Source organism: Quercus suber, unplaced genomic scaffold (genome assembly GCF_002906115.3).
Source record: "Quercus suber isolate HL8 unplaced genomic scaffold, Cork oak 2.0 scaffold_45, whole genome shotgun sequence".
In the NCBI taxonomy this organism is placed as follows: domain Eukaryota; kingdom Viridiplantae; phylum Streptophyta; class Magnoliopsida; order Fagales; family Fagaceae; genus Quercus; species Quercus suber.
In genome coordinates this window covers 662,300-681,367 of record NW_027069510.1, presented here as the reverse complement: position 1 = coordinate 681,367, position 19,068 = coordinate 662,300, and the positions used below count along the sequence as shown (strand labels likewise).

The following is a 19,068-nucleotide window of genomic DNA, read 5'->3' as shown; positions in this document are numbered from 1 at the left end:
GAATCTATGGAGGGGTGATATCATGGAAATGCGAGAAAATATAAATTTCGCTATTCAGAAAAATATTTAACATAAAACCATAAATGAACTATTAAAGATCCTGGGAAAGAGAAGGGATTTTATTTATTTATTTATAATTTTAAGTTATTCTCGCACTAAATCTTAACCATTATTACAACTAAAAAGCTATTTTATTCTTTGAAAACATCAATTTACATGTTTTATTTTTAATGAATGTGTATATATATATATATGAAACAAACGAAAGAATACCCATTTCATTTCTCGTACTCTTTTTTTTTTTTTTTTTTTTAATTTGATAATTGGGAAAAAAAATTTAAACTTTGAATGTTTTTATTAGAAACATTAAAAAGTGTCAATTCATCGAAATATAAGCCCCTCGGTCTATCCCTCTACTTAAACTCTTATAGAAGGAAATAAAATAAATATTCCAAAATAATTATTTTCCATTTTCATTTCATTCTTTTCCATCTCTTCATCCCACCTAAACAGAGTGTTAAATATGGTGGTCAAACTAAGAATTGATAAATGGTCACTCCATAAATATTAAAAGTGACAATTTTAAATTAAATTGGGACTAAAATTGTTTACTTTATATATTTTAATGCATAAAAAACAGTTATTTTAAGTTTGTTAGGGATTGAAAATAGTTATTTTAAATTTCATAGACTAAAATTGTTCATAAGGAAAAATTTAGGGGCCAATAAAATAGTGTATTGTGTCCCTTTTTTCCAATTTAAAAATAAACTAAATTCCTTTAAAAAAAATAAAAAAAAATCAACCAAATGGAGTTTCACCCACCCGAACTTTCTGGTCCGAACCCGGTTTTCTACTTTGGAAATTGGAGAATTCGAGAGCGTTTGCTGTATCTGATTGGTAACTAACGTTGCTGGTACACAATACACAAAGCACCAAATAGATTTCAAACAAAGTCACTGAGAAATCAATTTCGCGGAAAATGAGACCCAACATCGTTACCGAGGTGAGCTCCGATCTACATTCTACGCTCTTCCTTTGCTCGTTTCGATTTTGGTAATTATGCTTTGTCACTGATTGCTTGCCTAACCAACCCTAACTTCAATTTATGCTCTGTTTGGTTGCTGAGAAAAATGAAATGATTCAATTTTGCTCCTAATTTTCAATTTTTTGGGTATGGAGAACATTGTAAAGCAAAAAAAATCTGTACTTAAGAGTTGAAACCGAGTAAATTACCACCACTAGTGTGCTTAGTTGAGTTGACTCGCAAATTTGGAAAAGTTTACCTTGTTAGACTCATATCATATCTACTTGTTATCTTTTACTTTGTTCCATGAGAAATAATGGGAATTTTTTTTTTTTTTTTTTTTTTTGTAATTTTTAATTCGGGGTGTTTCAATTTTGTCTTTGTGTCATACTGTTGTTGTTGTATCAGGTTTGGAATTTTTGAAATTGGAAGGAATTGATTCAATTGGAAACCCTAATTTAGTTTTTGTTTAGGTAGTTAGTTAACCTTTTTTGTTAAAGAGCATAATTAGAATGTTAGGATAGTTGCTTCAGGTTTTAAAGTTTGTTCAATACAAATATTTATGTATAGGCATAGTCATAGGGTACCTTAGCTTTTCTTGGATGATACCTAACATCTAGGTATCAATAAGATTTACATGGGTTTTGATTGGCTTGGATATGGAAGTATTTTTTGTTTGCTAATATTCGAATTTGCATGTTCTGAAGGTTAAAATGGCAATTTTTTACATGGTAAAGTAGCTTAAACGAAGCTTCCATTAATGTAGAATAAGTGACGGTAGAGGCATTAAATTGTTTTTTTTTTCTTTTTCTTTTTAAATGCAGAAGTGGGTATTATTAGTGTAGTCAAAGGTGAAAGGCAACGTTAAGGTGCCAAGCCCTTGTATCACCTAAGGTGTAAGGCACCAAAAAGGTGCCTTATGGTGTAGGATTGTAGAAATATATTAGTAGAAGATGATGTGCTGTTGGTGATGGCTCCATAATTCGTTTGTGGCCGCATGACCTATGAAATGGTGAGACAACTCTTGAGGAGAGATATTCTAGCCTCTTCCTAGTTGCCAGGGACAGTAAAGCCAAGGTGATGGATTATTTATAGTACAAAAAAAAGGATTTTTCTTTTTGGGGTGGGGGTGGGGGGAGATCAATGATTCAATTGTTGGAATTCTTGAGTGGAGGACGGAATTCTCATCCTTGTAAGGGCATGGGGAAAGTTTGTGTTCCACCAAGGATGGCTTATTTATTTATATATCCCAATGTGTGATGTTAGAAAAGACATTGACTATAGATAATCTAAGGAAATGAGGGTTGACTTGATTGGTACTTTTTTTTTATAGGTAATCAGTGTAGTTATATTGATAAAAAAATATAAAGGAAAACAATGAGTTCATGATGATGAACACAAAAGAACAAAGAAAGAAAAAGGACAAAGATCAAGTTGCTATTCTAAGAGAGACAAGGAACTCTATGCTGGATGAACAATCCAAGAAACCCCTACATCAAGACCAATCAAAAAGAGTTCGCTGGCACAAATCTTTTAGATGGTCTAATGATTTTTCGATGTCCTCAAACAAGCTACGATTCCGCTGTGTCCAAGCAGTCCACATCAAACAACCCGGAACCAAATTCCAAATATTTGATCTATACTTCCTAAGCCAATTTCTCCTGCAAAATAATAAACCAGCAACAGAGTCTTTCATGACCCATTGAAACCCAAATAACTAGATCATATTCATCCATAGAGCATGTGCTATATCACAATGAAGAAGGAGGTGATCCACTGATTCCCCATTATAGCAACACATACAACACTGATTCACCAATGGCAGACCCCTTCCCATGAGGTTATCCAGTGTAAGAATCTGGCATAAAGCTGTTGTACACATAAAGAAGGCAATCCTTTTAGGAACCTTTACTTTACAAACACACTTCCATGGAAAAATGGAATAAAGAGCACCCCGAATCTCTTGGTAGAAAGACCGAGCATCAAAAGTACCACTTCCCTTAAGGCACCAATGTAATCTGTCACTCCCCACACCACTTGGAACGTGAGAGTAAATAAAATCAAGAAAAGAGAAAACTGCCTCTAATTCCCAATCATGAAAATTCCTGGAAAAGATCAAATTCCAAATTCTATCATTCCCCTCCACATGGTGACCCAAAACATCAAAGATACAAGCTTCCTTATAACCTGAACACTCAAATAAATCAGGATAAAGAATCTTAAGAGGAGTTTACCCAACCCACCTATCATACCAAAAAAGAACACGAGTACCATCTCCCACCACGAGGGCCAGATGTTGAGAAAAACTCTCCTACACCTCACTAATTCTACACTATAAATGATTTGATTGGTACTGCATGTGCAAGAACCCAGGGGAGAGTGTGGTTCATTTTTTCTTCATTGTGTGGTGGCTCGAAAGCTGTGGTCTTTGGTTTTCTGTCCGTTTGGTGTTTTTTTGGGTGATGCCTTATTCTATTTTGGAAATGTTATCATGGTGGATGGGATGTTTTGGAAAGAAATGGGAAGCTTTGGAAAGTTGTTCCTTTGCGTTTAATGTGTTGTCTTTGGAGAGAGAAATGATTGTTGCTTTGAAGGAAAGAGATGAACCTAATGAAGTTGAAGATCTTATTTTTGAAGAGTTTATATGATTGGACTTTGACCTTTCATACCTTTGCAGAGTTCCTGGGTACTTTGAGCTTCCATTAATTGTGAATTTTTTTTTGCCAAGAGTCACCTAATAACTTGAATTAAAATACATTTTCTTTGCCAAATTACAAAACTGCTCTTTCTTCTTTTTTGCTAAGTTTCATTGAGGCCCTTGCATCAAGCATCTTATAGTATGCTTAAGGTGCTCAAGTACTTGCCTAGGCTCTAAAGGTGAGTGCCTCTCTAAAGTCGCCTTGCTTCTGGGGTTCAGAGGCATGACGCATGCCTAGGCAAGCACTTGGCTTGCCTTGGAGTATACTATTATATAGGTGTATATGTTAAAATAGAGGTAAATTACATTTTAAATCCCTTAATTTAGGATTGGTTTAAACTGAAAATCCACACTTTCAGAAGTTTCATGCTAAGGTTTGAATTGAAATGCATTTTATTGTGTAAGGTTTAATTTGAAACCACCCATAAACTATGGGGTTTAAAATGTAATTTACCCTAGAAATGATGTTACAAAGTCGTTGTAATTAAAAATGTAGTCTCCTTTTCTTACCCTGAACTTTTGCTAACAAGCTTCATAATCATTTTGACTCCTCAATGTAATGGAGTAAGAAGGTGCTTATCTCCCTTTTCCTAACAAAAATGCCATCCTTGTTTCATCAATTTTGAAAATGCCACTATCAACACATTTTTGGATGGGTAGGTGCTTTACTAGTGAGAATATTATTTTTCTTTAACTCTTGAGGTATTAATTTCACATTGTTTTTTCATTGTGGTGTGCAGGCAAGATTGCCTACTAGGTTGGGTCAATGGTGGGATGGCATTCCATTACTTACTTCTGCCGTGGTGGTTGTTTGTGGGATCATATACTTGGTCTGTCTCTTGGTTGGATATGACTCCTTTTTTGAAATATGCTTCTTGCCCTCCGCAATTCTATCACATTTCCAAGGTACATACTTGCAGATTGAATATGATTCCTTTTTTGAAATAATTGTGCAATGTTTACCTCCGAAACTTTCATTTTACCTTATGTATAAATCCAGCACGCAGTTTAAAAGCTAAGCATTGGATATCCATCTATTATGTTGGGTGTACTTGGAAGATATAATGGGGTGGCTTCATAGTGATATATATTGGGGGATGGGATCTCATCATATTTTTAGTTATGTATCTTTAATTTTTTTTGAAGGAATAGGTCAAAAATTGTTGTACTTCATATTTTATGCAAGGATCTATGCTGTGATAGATATATTTATTCCTATATGTGAGATATCTTTGCGAAATACTAATTCAACTATCAATATGCTACTTAGGGAAGGATTTTAAAAGTAATCTAAAAATATTCTTGGAAAATATCTGCTACAGAAAACTGTTGCTCATTTTTGGTCTTATGATTTCTGGTCATTCTTGCATGTCCTCAGCTAATAGCAGTCCTTGGTCTGCCTGAAATTTTGTGGGAACATATAAAATGTTTAGCCTAAGAGCAGTCCTGAGTAATGTCTATGAAAGCCTTTTTTAACCTGTCTAACATTTAGGCTGCAATCTAATATTTGGGTCGGAGAGGGTCCGTTCAAAGCCTTATACCGCACACTACATAGCTGGTCCTGTTAATCTTTAGGAATTCCCTTTGTAAGTTAAATTTTTGTTCCAATTAAATCTGTGATGGTAGTCGATTTTGGTATGAAAGTAGCTTTCATTTGTGCCTAGAGCCTTGTAGCTCAACTGACACTTCTTAGTGTACCAATGAAGACATCCAAGTTCAAATCCACCCTTCCCAAACTATTGAATTATAAAAAAATAAAGTAGCTTTCATTTGTATACGAAGAAGAAACTATACATCTTTCTTTCTTATTTATGTATTTATTTAAATTATTTTACTTTCATGGATCTTTATAGGTTATCCCTTCTCTTTAGTGAGACATGTCAGTCTTATGGTCATTAACCTTACTCTTTTTTGTCTCTCACAGTTTACAGGATTTATACATCCATCTTTTTTCATGGTTCACTGCTTCATGTTCTCTTCAACATGCTGGCATTGGTTCCTTTGGGTTCTGAATTGGAGAGAATTATGGGATCTGTCCGTTTGTTGTATATGATAATTCTATTGGCTACAACCAATGCTATTTTTCATCTTCTCATTGCACTATTGGTGGGGCATAATCCTTTTCATCCTTTTTTGTATCTCATGAATGAGTGTGCAATAGGCTTTTCAGGGATCTTATTTTCTATGATCGTGATTGAAACAAGTTTGAGTGGAGTCCAATCTAGGAGGTTGGTTATTTGTGATACTTAATTTAGTAATACATGCAATTGCATGCGTACTTTACACTCACGATGTTTCATAAGCACAATAGAATCCTGTTGGCTCAATATTATTATCATCATCATCATCCAGTAGAGTTATCAAAAAATGATTATCATCCAGTAGACATTGCATGGTTTCTCTTAAGTACATCCATTCCTGGTGTCTTCTGATTTACAACCTTTTCCTATCATTGTGCAGTGTCTTTGGACTCTTCAATGTGCCTGCTCAATGGTAAATGCTCATCTAATGTCTATTATCTTGTTTGTATTACCCTTAGATAATTTGTTGCAGGTGTGACGTTTTTTTTTTTTTTTTTTTAATTATTTGTTCCAGGTATGCATGGATCTTGTTGATACTATTCCAGCTTCTTGCATCAAATGTCTCATTGCTTGGACACCTATGTGGCATTTTGTCTGGATTTGCATGTAAGTTTCCTCCCAGTTCAACACATCTCTATCTCTTGTTTCCCATTCTCCTTCCTGTACTGCCATATTCATAAGGAACACAATAGAAACTCTATAATTTTTTCTTTAATTTCAGATACATATGGCATATTCAACTTCCTGATACCTGGAGCATCCTTTTATTCTGCCATTGAGGCCTCCTCTTGGCTTGTAAGTATCTTTATGAAATTGCGTTTTGATTGCAGAAACAGTATGGGAAAAGAATTATAATTTGCTCTCTTTCATGAAAGTAGTATAAATGCCTTTGAGCTATCAAATGACATGGAACTGAGAGTGATGATAACCCTAGATTATTATACTCCTTGTTATCTGTTGGATTTACCTTTCAAGGATTCCATACACTTTGTCCACCCAATTTGTCTCTACCCATTGCTAATATGAGGGCATTCTGGACTTCGGAATACAATAGTCCAATATCTTTTGATGGCTAGCCTGGCAGAATTGAAATTGGAGTGTGTAATAAAATATTTCAAGGCATGCTACTACAAAATAAAAGAAATTGAAGTTTTTGGATGTAAATTTTATGCTTAATACCTTTCAGTTTTTAGAATAATGCTTCTGTATTTTCCTTCTATATTGGCTCAGCTTCTCCTTCTATGTTGGCTCAGCTTCCCTCATGTACTTTCAATGTTCATTTTTTAGGTTTTGATATGCTTTTCTGTTTGAGTCTAATTTCCAGAATTCAAAGGACTTAGCATTTCTTTTAGGTGCTTCTATTTATATATGTTATCAATATTTTCCTGCATTTGCTATTGTATAACTTTACCAAGAGTTAGGAGTTGGCCAAGTTTCAATACCTTTTCCATAGAAAGACCATATCCAAATGTTCTGCTCCTACCTCAAGACCTAAGCTTCTCTTACCTTACAGCATTTATGGTCCATCATTTTTGCATGTATGCCTGTGTGTTTAAGAAAGGTAATACAGTTGTTATCAGTTTATCCAAAGATTTTATTCTCACGTTTTATGCTGAATGATCTTGAATTGTCCTAGACAGTAGTATTGAAAAGCTATTGGTTTATTTCAATAGAGCCAATTAATACTTTTATATATTTATGTATTCTTATTTTCATAAATAGAACACATAAATAAAATGATTTTATTTGACAAAGCCGATAAGGAAAATTACATACTACATTGTAGATCTTACAATTTCAAATTCAGACTATCTACAAAATCTAAAACCAAAAGTGAGGGAATATTTTCTAGCACAATCATCTAATTATACAAGCACTGTAACAATGATTGTTTGATCATAATGATTGGCTGTTCAATTCTATCAAAAGTTTGCAAGTTTTGCTATCCCCCAATTATCCACAAGATGCACAATGGAATCGCATCCCAGGCTTTAGAATTTCTGACTCTGAAAACTCCCTCTCCAACAAATTAGCATTTGCACCACTGTCTTCTGCATGACCCAGGACAGTCCAAATAACACCCACAGAAATGACCAAATATCTCTAGCTACAATGAAGTAAAAGGTGTTCCACTGATCTCCGTCAGTTTTACACATGCAATACCAATTGACAATCATCATGTCATGCTTCCACAAATTATTCACTATTAAAATTCTGTCTAGTGCTGCTGTCCATGCAAAGAAAGCAACATCTGTAGGGACCTTGACTAACCAGATGCTTTTCTATGGAAAACTTGCCCCTACCCATCAAAGCTTCATAATAAGAATGAACTTCAAACGTACTGGCTTTTACAAGCTTCCACTCTGTTAAGTTATTATTATAATAGATATAATGTGTGTGTAATGGATATGCATGCATATATCTATACACAGACCATAAAATGCACATCATGGACATCCACTATCACTGAACTAAATTGAACTCATAAACCTGTATATCTACTGTTTTGGGTTCCTAAAACCTTTGCTGCCATTTACTCTGCTTAGGGCTCTAACTGTGCCATTTTGTTTTTATTCAACATCTTTGTTTGTTTTTTTTTTTTTTTTTTTTGGTTTCATGTCATTGTCCTTGTAATATCATATGGGAACAACATCTTTGTTTGTTTTTTTTTTTTTTTTTTTTGGTTTCATGTCATTGTCCTTGTAATATCATATGGGAACATATAATCTTACCGCATCAGTTGAAAGTCTGTTACATTTTGCGTACAGATGCATAATTTATTGTCTTAAGAGACTAGAATTGGTAATTATCTCAAGAAAGAACTTTTGACAGGCTGTTATTTTAAAGCAGGATTTCTGTTAAGTAATAGTTTAGGTGAAGCATAGGTGAGGCACTGTAAATATTAGTTTTGAGCTGTGCTTTGCATAATGTTATATTATTAATATTTCCCTCAAATATTAATATTGAACTGCAGTGTGCTTAATGTTTAATATTAATATTGAACTGTACTTTGGTTAATGTTGTTCAGGCTTCCCACTGATTAGTAGCCTGCATTATACAAATTTAGGAGTATCTCATTTCAACCTTTTGGTATTGTTTTAGTTCTATTAACTTATGTCATGAATAACTAGGAAACCTTATAATGTTTACTATTGAATATTCTCCTCTTTTTAAGCTTCAGTTTTTACTTTTTAGTCTTTGTGAAGATGGTCTTGTGCAACATATATTGGTTAATAAAAATGGCATGCTGTACATGGAGGTATCTGCCTGTATTGGTCAACCCTTTTGTTCTAACCATGTATTTATAATACAAAGGCCTTTGTGAATATGATTTTTTTTAATATGATTTTCAGTCATCTTGTGTGAGGCGACCTAAATTTATTTTGTGCACTGGCGGGAATTCCACGGGCTACATCCCTACATATACAACCCAAAATACGGCATCTAGGTATATTATGCTTTTCAAAGTCATTTATTATTTGATGTCCTAGAAACATAATTTGATATTATTTCTTGAGCAGTGGATTATTTTCTGGAAATACTTGGAGAAATTTGTCCTCATGGATGCCTCAAAGGGAATCATCAGCTCAGGTATTGAGTGAATCTCCTTTTCAGGATCTTCTAAGGCATTAGGATATTTTCTTCATTTCTTTTTTTCATGATGTCAATATAGTTGTTCACTTTTTGTAATGCACTAATAATGCAAGCTTCAACTTTAGCAAATTACTTTCAAAGTTTATCTTTAAAGAGATCTAATGCATGCTCTGATCTTTCAAGAACATGTTTTTCTGTTAGGATATTTAATCTCCTATTTCATAAGCTTTCACCATTTATTTATTTTAGGGTTCAGGGTATGTTTAGTGAGAATTCTAAGGAAACATCTGATCCAGCAGAAAAATATCAAAGAAAATTGCAAGGAAACAAATAGAACAGGGAAAACAAAGAGATAAACCTAGGAATCAGCACCTCAGATTGCTTGGAATCAACACCAAGTAGGTGAAACAAAGTAAACCCTAGGAATCAGTACCTAGGGTTGTCTGGAATCAACACCAAGCTATTGGAGAAAATTAATAGTAATTTTATTAATCAAAACAAGCATCACCATACTGAACTTTGGGCCTTTAAATAGGTTCTCTAAGTTTTTTTTGATAAGGAATAAAACTTTTATTAAAAATAATAAAAGTAGACCATGTACGCAGGATGTGTTCACAGATTACAAACAAACTAAGCACCAAAAGAACAATAATCAAGCATCTCAAATGTGTGATCAAAGGAAAATAGAGAGGAAGCATTCGTCAACTCAAATAAAGATCTGAGAAGAAGAAGCTTATGATCAAGATCTGATTTCTCCCGTCCCTCAAAAGTCCATGCATTCCTCTCACACCAAGGAAAGAAAGTAATTAATTTTCTAACCAAGTTAGGGAAGGAAATAAATTTCTAAGCCAAGTAGGAAAGGAAATAACTCTTAGCCAATTACATAAAAGCAATAAATTTAAACAAGATCCATTAAATCAATTGGGCCCAACTGGCTGCGGGTTACTCTTGCCCTACCATGTGATCGGTGGTCTTCATCTGGTGACTGCACCATCATCCACATTAATTTGTGGAATTAGAAGATAGAGCTGGAGGGGAACACTTTTCTGGGTTTCCAGTTTCACTTCATTATGGCTGAATGCCAAAATCTTCTTTTGACATGGATTGTGTTGGCATTTGCTTGAAAATAGTATATAGTCCTTTTACCTCTGAAGCCTGGCTCATATCAATTAAACCTGTGCTTCTTATATAACAAGATCCTTAGTCTACTCATGCAAAGCTCTTTCTTTTGGTTGGGTTTTATATTTTTGCTTTGGGTCATATTTGCAATAGCACTAGACATCATAGAAAAGTGCTTCATATGAATCATATCTGTAACATTAATTCAAATTTTGAATCCATTCATTTAGAATAAATAAATATAGTGATGGTTAAGCCCTAATGAACTTGGGGAAATGTTGAATGTTACTAGAGAGTCAACTTGGAGAAAACAACACTCAAAGTTATATCCTCCTTTTAGTTTTAAGTCAACAACACCTTTCCTCTTGTCCTTTTGTTATTAACTGTTGTTTATTTTTCCTTTGGGTCCTCTAGTCTCAACTGTCTCAGCAAAGTAATGGCCAAGAGCCTTGTAGCTCAATGGCATTGGCTGCTCCTCTTTATGAGGAGAACTAGGGTTCGAATCCCCCCTCCTCGTATTGTTGTAACTTTTGAATTATCAAAAAGAAGTCTCTGCGAAGTTCTGTAAATTTTTTGATTTAATATGCTCTTTTTGATCACATGCAGTCAGCAGAAGACAGTTGTAGATTTCCTGGAACAGGAAGGGCACTTGGATCCAACCTAAGTCAAATGGTTTCTGCAGATAATTCTGATTCAAACCTACAGGCTAGACTCTTGGATAATGGTAATCTAGATCGTCCATCACACTTGGTAGCAACTGGTGCAAGACAACAGTCTGATGGAAGGTATTAGAAAAATTCTTTGGTGCACATCTAATTATTGATAGCTCTAGGTAGATCAACCTGATTGTTGGTTTGAAGTAATTAGTGCTTGGTTTTATGAAATGGTTGTTCTGATAACTTATATAAAAAAATGTGTTTTGATAATCTTTTCTTTACCTGACTTTGAAACCTAGTGAAAATATCAGGCTGGGCAATCAAATGTCAGCCTCCCCACCCACCCCCCCTCCTCCGCTCCCAAAAAAGAAGAAGAGAGGATTGAACAGTAAAAGTTGATTTATATAGGCAGAGGTCCTTTCGATTTTTAAGAAAACTATAAACAGTTATGGTTCAGGCAATGGTGGCGCTGGTTTTAAAAAAACAATCAATTATCAAAGGATGCGTACACTTTCATTTGAAATACCAATATTTAAATGATGATGTCTAGTTAAAATCTAGTTTTATCCTATACTTGCCTACAAATCCCTGAGGGTCTTGAATTGGGTTAAGATATCTGCCAGTAAGCCATGTTTTGTCATGTGAGGTGTTGACTTCATCTGTTAATTAAAACTTGTCATAATGCCTTTAATTTATTAGGTCCACTAGGCTAGTACTAAGCCATGTTTGGTGGCCAAATGATATTGATTACTTTGTTCTTGACAATTTTAGGCGGCAAGCAGCAGATAATACATCAGTTGGTGTCCCTCCAAGCCATCAGGTTTCTTTTATAAATCTAAGTGTTGGATTTTCCTTTTTTCTTTCTTTTGGTTAATCTGTTTCTGAATTTCTTGTTGTTTACTTGGAATTTGATGCAGGGTTCAGTAGCTACTGATGAAGAAATCCAAAAACTTGTAGCAATGGGTTTTGAAAAGGTAAAATTACATCACTCTGCCTGCTCTCATAATAAAAAAGCCATTTCACCATATGCATGTCTATCCATGATTGCACATGATTTTGATTTTTTTTTTTTTTTTTAACGATTAGAAAAGATATAAAGGTTAAAAGTTGACCATCAAAGGATATTTAGAGTAGGATTTAGAGTAGGATTGGTCCTTACTATTATTATGGTATTTTACTTTTGTCTTTCACAACCTTGCAACATAAGGGATTTGTACTAACCAACAAAGTTTGTTCCAACCTTCCTGTTGGCAAGTACAGGAACATGGGGTAACGCCATCTCTGATGCTTCCTAAAATACAACCAAGCTTTAGTTTCAAAATTTTAGGGTCAGTTATGGCTCTTTGTCAGACTAATTAGGGTTGGCCCCATGCGATCTTTCTCTCCCTTCTTTTCTATTTGAAGTCATACTTTTAGTTACCTCCTTAATTGACTTAAACCACTTTTTAATGCATTGGGGATCTAATGCAGCGCTACTAGTAGGGGATGCCACATGAATCTGTTAGTGGATCCATTCCTAGAATACACATTTAAAATTTAGATGGTTGGCATTTTAAATTCAAATGTCTTGGAACTGTTCAGACACAGGTAGAAGTTGCACTAGCAGCTGCAGATGGGGATCTGAATGTGGCAGTGGAAATTCTTATGAGCCAACAGGTTTGTTAGTTGCGTACGAGGCTTTGACCATCTGGGGCTCTTAATGATTTTTCTTTTTCCTAGTTCTTGGTGACTGCTCTTGCCTGGTCTAATTTTGGGAACTCTGATTTTATTTGCAGGGATAGGGATAAATTGCAAAAATGAGTTACGTTGATTTCTCATTGACGCCAACTATGAGCTAAGTTCTGTTGGCCTAGTTGTCTACTTCTATCATCTCTGTGGTTCGGATTGTGCTCTGTATATTTTCTGATAGCCATATTGATAGGATGAGGCAGACTGAGGAAATATGTAATCAGGAAAGGCTAGCTGTACTAACTTTTGCTATTAAAAAGCAATGTCAAAAAGAAGAAGAAAAGATGACAATGTTTGTAAACATGTTTTGACTGACAGGAACGTTCAGATTCAATTCAAAAGAGTATCTTCAATTAGCTTCAACTCAACTTTATTTCTTTAATCCAAGTAATGGCTAAAAGAGGTCCCCTGTGTTGATATTTAGACCTTTATAAAATAGACATTATTAGCTCAACTCTCCTATGTAGCATGTTATGCATATACCAATTGAACTCTAATAAAAATGTGAAACTTGAAATTCAAAGAAACCCCTGAAGAATTTGGACTTAGTCGTCCATCACTCCAGTTCGCGGGGGGGGGGGGGGGGGGGGGGGGGGGGGAGAGGGAGAGGGGATGCCTCCCTAATGCCCAATTCTCAATTATTCTCTCAAGTCCAGCTTTAGTTTTAGGCCTTATCACTTTATGTATTCTAAATAAAACACCCTAATGCCCAATTCTCAATTATTCTCTCAAGTCCAGCTTTAATTTTAGGCCTTATCACTTTATGTATTCTAAATAAAACAAGTTGGCCTGCTCAAGTTCAAACACTAAAAACAAAATTTCACTTTCTTTTCATCTCAAAAAATCCACCCGCTGACCTACGAAATTCCTTTTTTTACTTCTTATTCTTTTGTTTGGTCTTCTTTGATACACTTTCATTTGCACTATACCGTTGCCTACTTACTAGCCTCCAAAACTCCAATCTTCTGTACTCACAATCCAAAAAAAAAAAAAAAAAAAAAATCCTAACCAATTTTTTCTTTCTTTATTAGCTTTAGTTTTGGAACTTGGTGACTAGTGAGTTTTCTTTTTTTTCTTAAGCATTAGACATTCATCTCTTTTTAGTGTATTTTTTTTTTTAATTTTCTCAACTATCTACACCTAAATATTCACATGCTCTTTATATTTTTATAGATTTTAAGAGAAATACATGATTGAAGGCATAGAGAGATTGTTTGTGATGAGTCTTGAAGGAATGATCTAAAGTTGGAGGTAGTTAGACAGAAACAATAGGCATTGCCACATGGATGACCTATCTTTGCACTTTGTGAAGACAAAGTTTCTAAGGTAAAATTATTTTGATTTATTACCTATTTTTGATTAGTTAGATATCATGTGGCTGTGGATGTGGCTATGGATGTTGTTAAATTGTTTGGTTTATGTTGTGTACCAATACTTGTGTGTTTAATTTTTGTTTTTGTTTGAGGGGTTATTATTAATTAAAGTCATATTAAAAATGGGTTGTATGTTTAAATTACAGTGAAAATTTTGTTTTTTTCTTGAGTATGAATAACATCCATATAACTAAGTAAAAATTACTAATTAAAATTTTATTTTTTAAACTTCTTTTCAGGTTAATTTTTTAGTCATATTCTTAAAGCTAAAAGAATTATGAGCAAACGAAAAAACAATTGATGCATTTTAAAAAGAAAAAAATGTTAACAATATAGAAATTAGGATACTTATGGCTGTAGAAACAAATGTTGATACTTCAATGCCTGATGAACACTCTGACCCCTCCAAATGTTCAAGAATTCAATTTGAAGAGGTAGATCGTGATCCAGGATCATGTAAACAAATATGTGAATTTCTTATCAACAAATAAGATGAAATCCGATGAGTTTATCTTAAAGAAGGTCCATATCAACCTAAAAATATAGACTATCCATACAATGATGATACTCATCGTCGTCGATTTCAACCTTCATGGTTCGAATCGGCTCCCCCCATGTAAAAATTCCTGGCTACGCCCCTGCTCCAGTTCTTCTGATGGAAAATTGAATTGCCCTGGGGCGGAAAGTAATAATACTTTTCATTAACAGAAACAAGACGAAAAATAAAGGGAAAAAAAATTCCAAACGACTCCACAAAACCCGGCAAAACTCAAGAACAGAGGAAGAGTGTGACATTTGTTTTGCTCATTGGGCCTACCCTTTTTTTTCCTGCCATTTTTTAGAGAAAAGTGAGAGGAAGTTTGCAAAAAAGTGTAGGGCACATACTTGGACACATGCTTTGCCAAAACTTGCTTAGATATCAGCGTGTGATTAGAGTACTTTAAGTGGTGGACCCATATTAAATAATGTAATCTAATCACCGATTGAAATCCAAATAAGTTATGATAAAGTGAGTGTCCAAGTGTATGATCCTAGAAGGACTTAGAAGTTCAAGCTGAAAGGCCACAAGTATGTTATTTTTCTAGCTCTTTCTTAAAAAAAAAAATAAATAAATAAAAAAAAAAAAAAAAAAAAAAAAAACACCTTCACTTTTGTCTTTTCTTCTCTCCTCTCCTTTCCTACCTTTCCTTTCTCTGCCCTTTGCGTTATTTTGCCACTTTCCTTTCTCTTCCCTTTGCGTTATTTTGCCAAACAAAAGGGAGATATCAATTGCAAGTGAGTGGTGACATAAATTAGGCATGAACGCAAAATCCTAAGTTGATGGCACTGAGTGGTTTTAACCTATTAGAGATTAGGTACCTATTATTTATTATTATCTAACCAAGTCAATGACTTATTTAACACACCATCAAAACTAACTTTTTTGAGGCTTCTATAATTGTTTGTAATGGTTGGTTTCAGCCTATTGGAGATCGCCACCTATTGTTTACTATTATCTAATCAAGTCAATGGCTTATTTAACACACTATCACAAATTCACAATACTTTCGAGGTTAGCCACTAGAGACTTGCTATGATGTATATAATGACTTGACTTATGTATGTCCAAATCTTCACGTGATATACTTAGGAAACTTCTAGTCATCCAGATCTTCTTCCCAATAGTTCCACGTGCACATAAATTCCCAATAGCTCTACGTGAACATGGATATTGGACCATATTCTACCCGAGGTGGACTTCGTTTCCTAGTCGAACTATGACTAAATGACTTCTAGATGGAGTTCCAGAAAGCTTAATATCAATCAGCCAACGTCCCAGCCATATAAGGACTAAGACCCTATCCTTTGGAGAAGTCCCCACTCGCAATGATGATTATTTTAAACTCCTTATCTTCGTATCTTTTTATGACAAGGAGGAGTTAGTGTCTGTTGCAGCTAAAACCTATTTAAGAGTTTAATTCCAAGTAGGAGTGGAATTCTCAACGCCTTATCCCTTCCATCAGATACAAGAATTCTCCTTCATTCTGACTTCTTTTCTTGGCCAATCCGGTCTTGACCAGATAAATTTTAATTGTAGTTGAACTCTCTTTGTAGGGACAGAACTAGGATTTGAACTTAGATGGGCCAAAGCTTAAAACATTTTTCTTTTAATAAAAATAAAAACTAACACCTATTTCATATTCAACAAAATATTACATATAAAATAAGTGTTTCTTAAACATTTGATATTATAAAAATGTCGACAAAGTATAACATACAAAATAAGTGTTTTTTAAATATTTCAACACATTTATCAAAATGGAACTCAACGCTCTTTAAGTCTCGAAAGCCGTCTGTGATTGAATAAAATAATAATAATGAACAAAAAAAGTTGGAAAAGAAATAAATTTAAAGGATGGATTTAAAATCTTACAAAAGCCCAGAAGAAGTTCTGTTGAAATACAGACTTAAAACTACCCCCACAAACTCTATAGTCTATGACATGCAAAAGAGATGAAGTTACGAGTAAAAAAAGGTGAGTAGATGATTGATACAACATTAAGTTCGCAATAAAAGAGAGAATAGCTCACCTTGAATTCAATGAAACTTCCAAAATGAAAGCCATGTTTTAACTAATATTCATAGTAGTATTTTTTTTTTTTTTTCTCTAGTGGGGTACTAGCTTTTTTTTGGAGGGGGGAGGGGGGGCAATGGCCCCCCCTCCCCTATATAGGNTCTCTTCTTTTTCGTAACCTTGTGTATAATTTTGTAAATCGTGCTCATGATTTTTTTTTTTTTGGGTAGTATTCGGCCTCAGAATTTTCATTGTTTTCTAAAGACCATCGCAACTATGTCAAATTTTGCACAAGCTCGATTATGGAACTTCCTCTTTGAGAGGTACATTCTTGTACTCAGTTTTTTTATTTTTTATTTTTTATTTATTTTTTATTTTTTTTACTGCAATATTTTCTTCTGCATGTTGTAACTTTCTCTTGACATACATACTTGAGATGCAGGACTTGGTTTATCCATCTCTCTCAAGTATTAAGATTTGAAAATACTCACTTGAGATGTGGGACTTGGTTTATATATCCATCTCTCTCAAGTGTATAATTTTTTTTTTTTTATATAGAAATAATTGTGAAAACTGACTTTTGTTTCTTTTTCTCCCTTTTTAGTGTGTCCAAGCCTTTTCCTTTGAAGATTCGTATATTGGCGACGAACCGGCCCTATTCATTTATTCAGAGAAAGACAACAAAGAAGCGAAGCCTTCGACTCTAATCACCCGTCCTCCCATTATTGGAGAGTTTTCACCAAAATGGTATTGGGATATATGTCCATCTAACTTGCTACAATGGTCACAAGCTGCTCCCCAAAATGTTGATGCAAGCCCCACACTTCTACTCGCTTCCCACCAGACAAACATTGCGAGTATGAAACAAAGAAGTCAATACCATATCGGAGGCTATACAGGTTTAGCCAGTGGTACGATATATTTCAAATACTAGTCAATACTGGCATATCGTTTCGGGTTTACCGCTATTTTTTTGCTATTTTATACAATATATAAAGTTATATATTGTATAAAATACTGGCTCAATAATTTTTTGCCTCCTACAAACATACATGCTTAAAGAATGCCTCTAAACATCCATGAACTTTGTTTAGAGTGAAAATACCTTTTTCTTGCATTTTCTTCAAAGGAATGCCGCCTAGACCGGCAGCCCTTAAAGGTGCCTTGACTTCAAAAAGCATGCATAAAGGTCTGGGCACCCCCCCAGACCTCCCATATTCTGGCCTTCGATTTTGGGTCTTTTCCTATCCATTTTCTTCACTAAAGACATCCAAAAACACCTTTTTCTTGCACTAATTCAAAGTTCATGGTTAGAATGCTGTTTTATTGCTATACCAAAAAAGGTGTTTTGGGCATGTATGTCTTAAAATAAAAAATGCAAGAAAAACAAAGTTCGTGCGACAAAGGTGTTTTTGTGTTTTCTTCTTGCGTTACCAGTTGTATGCTTTGGTAGAGCAGTAAAACATTCAAATCTCTAGTTACCCGAAAACATACATGGTTAAAATACAGCATGTTGGATGCTTTGGTAGGCCTCGGCCCACCCTAGTATGAACATGCCGAAACACACCGCATGCATAGGTATGAAACCTTACCGGTGCGTCATGGAACATCAAATGCGAAACTTTGCCAGATTTTTGCCATGAAAATAGGTGTGAGGGATTTCATAATTTGCTCTAATACCAATGGGCTTGGTTTGCTATTAAATGCTATAAAAGATTTGTTCCCCTCATCTTTCACCAATTGGTCATTGGATAAATTGGTAAAGTACACAATTTGACAAGTGGTATCAGAGCCCGGTCATAGGTTTAAGTCATTAGAGCCGCATTATGAGGGATTTCATAATTCGCTCCAATACCAATAATCTTGGTCTACGATCAATTGCTATAAAAGATTTGTGCCCCCTCATCCTTCACTAGTTGGTCGTTGGATGAATCGGTAAGGCACACAGTCCGACAAGTGGTATTAGAGTCCGATCATAGGTTCGAGTCGTTGGAGCCACATTGTGAGGGAGGGATTGTGAGGGATTTCACAATTTGCTCCAATACCAATGAGCTTGGTCTGCGATCGAATGCTATAAAAGATTTGTGCCCCTTCATCCTTTACCAATTGGTCGTTAGAGGGATCAGTAAGGCACACAATCTAACAATAGGGCACCCTCGTTACTGTATTCTCATTGCAAAAGCTTGGTGAGGATAGTGTTTGTGTGCTATGACGCACCTAAGGCGAAGTGCTGCCAGATTT

The 19,068-nt window shown here is 34.7% G+C and overlaps 1 protein-coding gene across 2 annotated transcripts; it reads left to right on the top strand.

Moving 5' to 3' along the window:
- Positions 1-870: 870 nt before the first annotated feature.
- LOC111994074 (rhomboid-like protein 15) lies at positions 871-13,263 on the top strand. Of its 2 annotated transcripts, XM_024025933.2 has the most exons (13): positions 871-1,003; positions 4,463-4,628; positions 5,647-5,950; positions 6,183-6,215; positions 6,318-6,409; positions 6,525-6,598; positions 9,157-9,251; positions 9,325-9,394; positions 11,123-11,301; positions 11,944-11,992; positions 12,090-12,146; positions 12,754-12,828; positions 12,948-13,263. In XM_024025933.2, the coding sequence occupies exons 1-13, from the start codon at positions 980-982 to the stop codon at positions 12,951-12,953; spliced, it is 1,224 nt and encodes a 407-aa protein (XP_023881701.1). In that variant the 5' UTR covers positions 871-979; the 3' UTR covers positions 12,954-13,263. The 2 variants fall into 2 exon arrangements, with proteins under 2 accessions (XP_023881701.1, XP_023881700.1); XM_024025932.2 differs by lacking the exon at positions 12,948-13,263 and having other exon boundaries at positions 12,754-12,837.
- Positions 13,264-19,068: the final 5,805 nt, after the last annotated feature.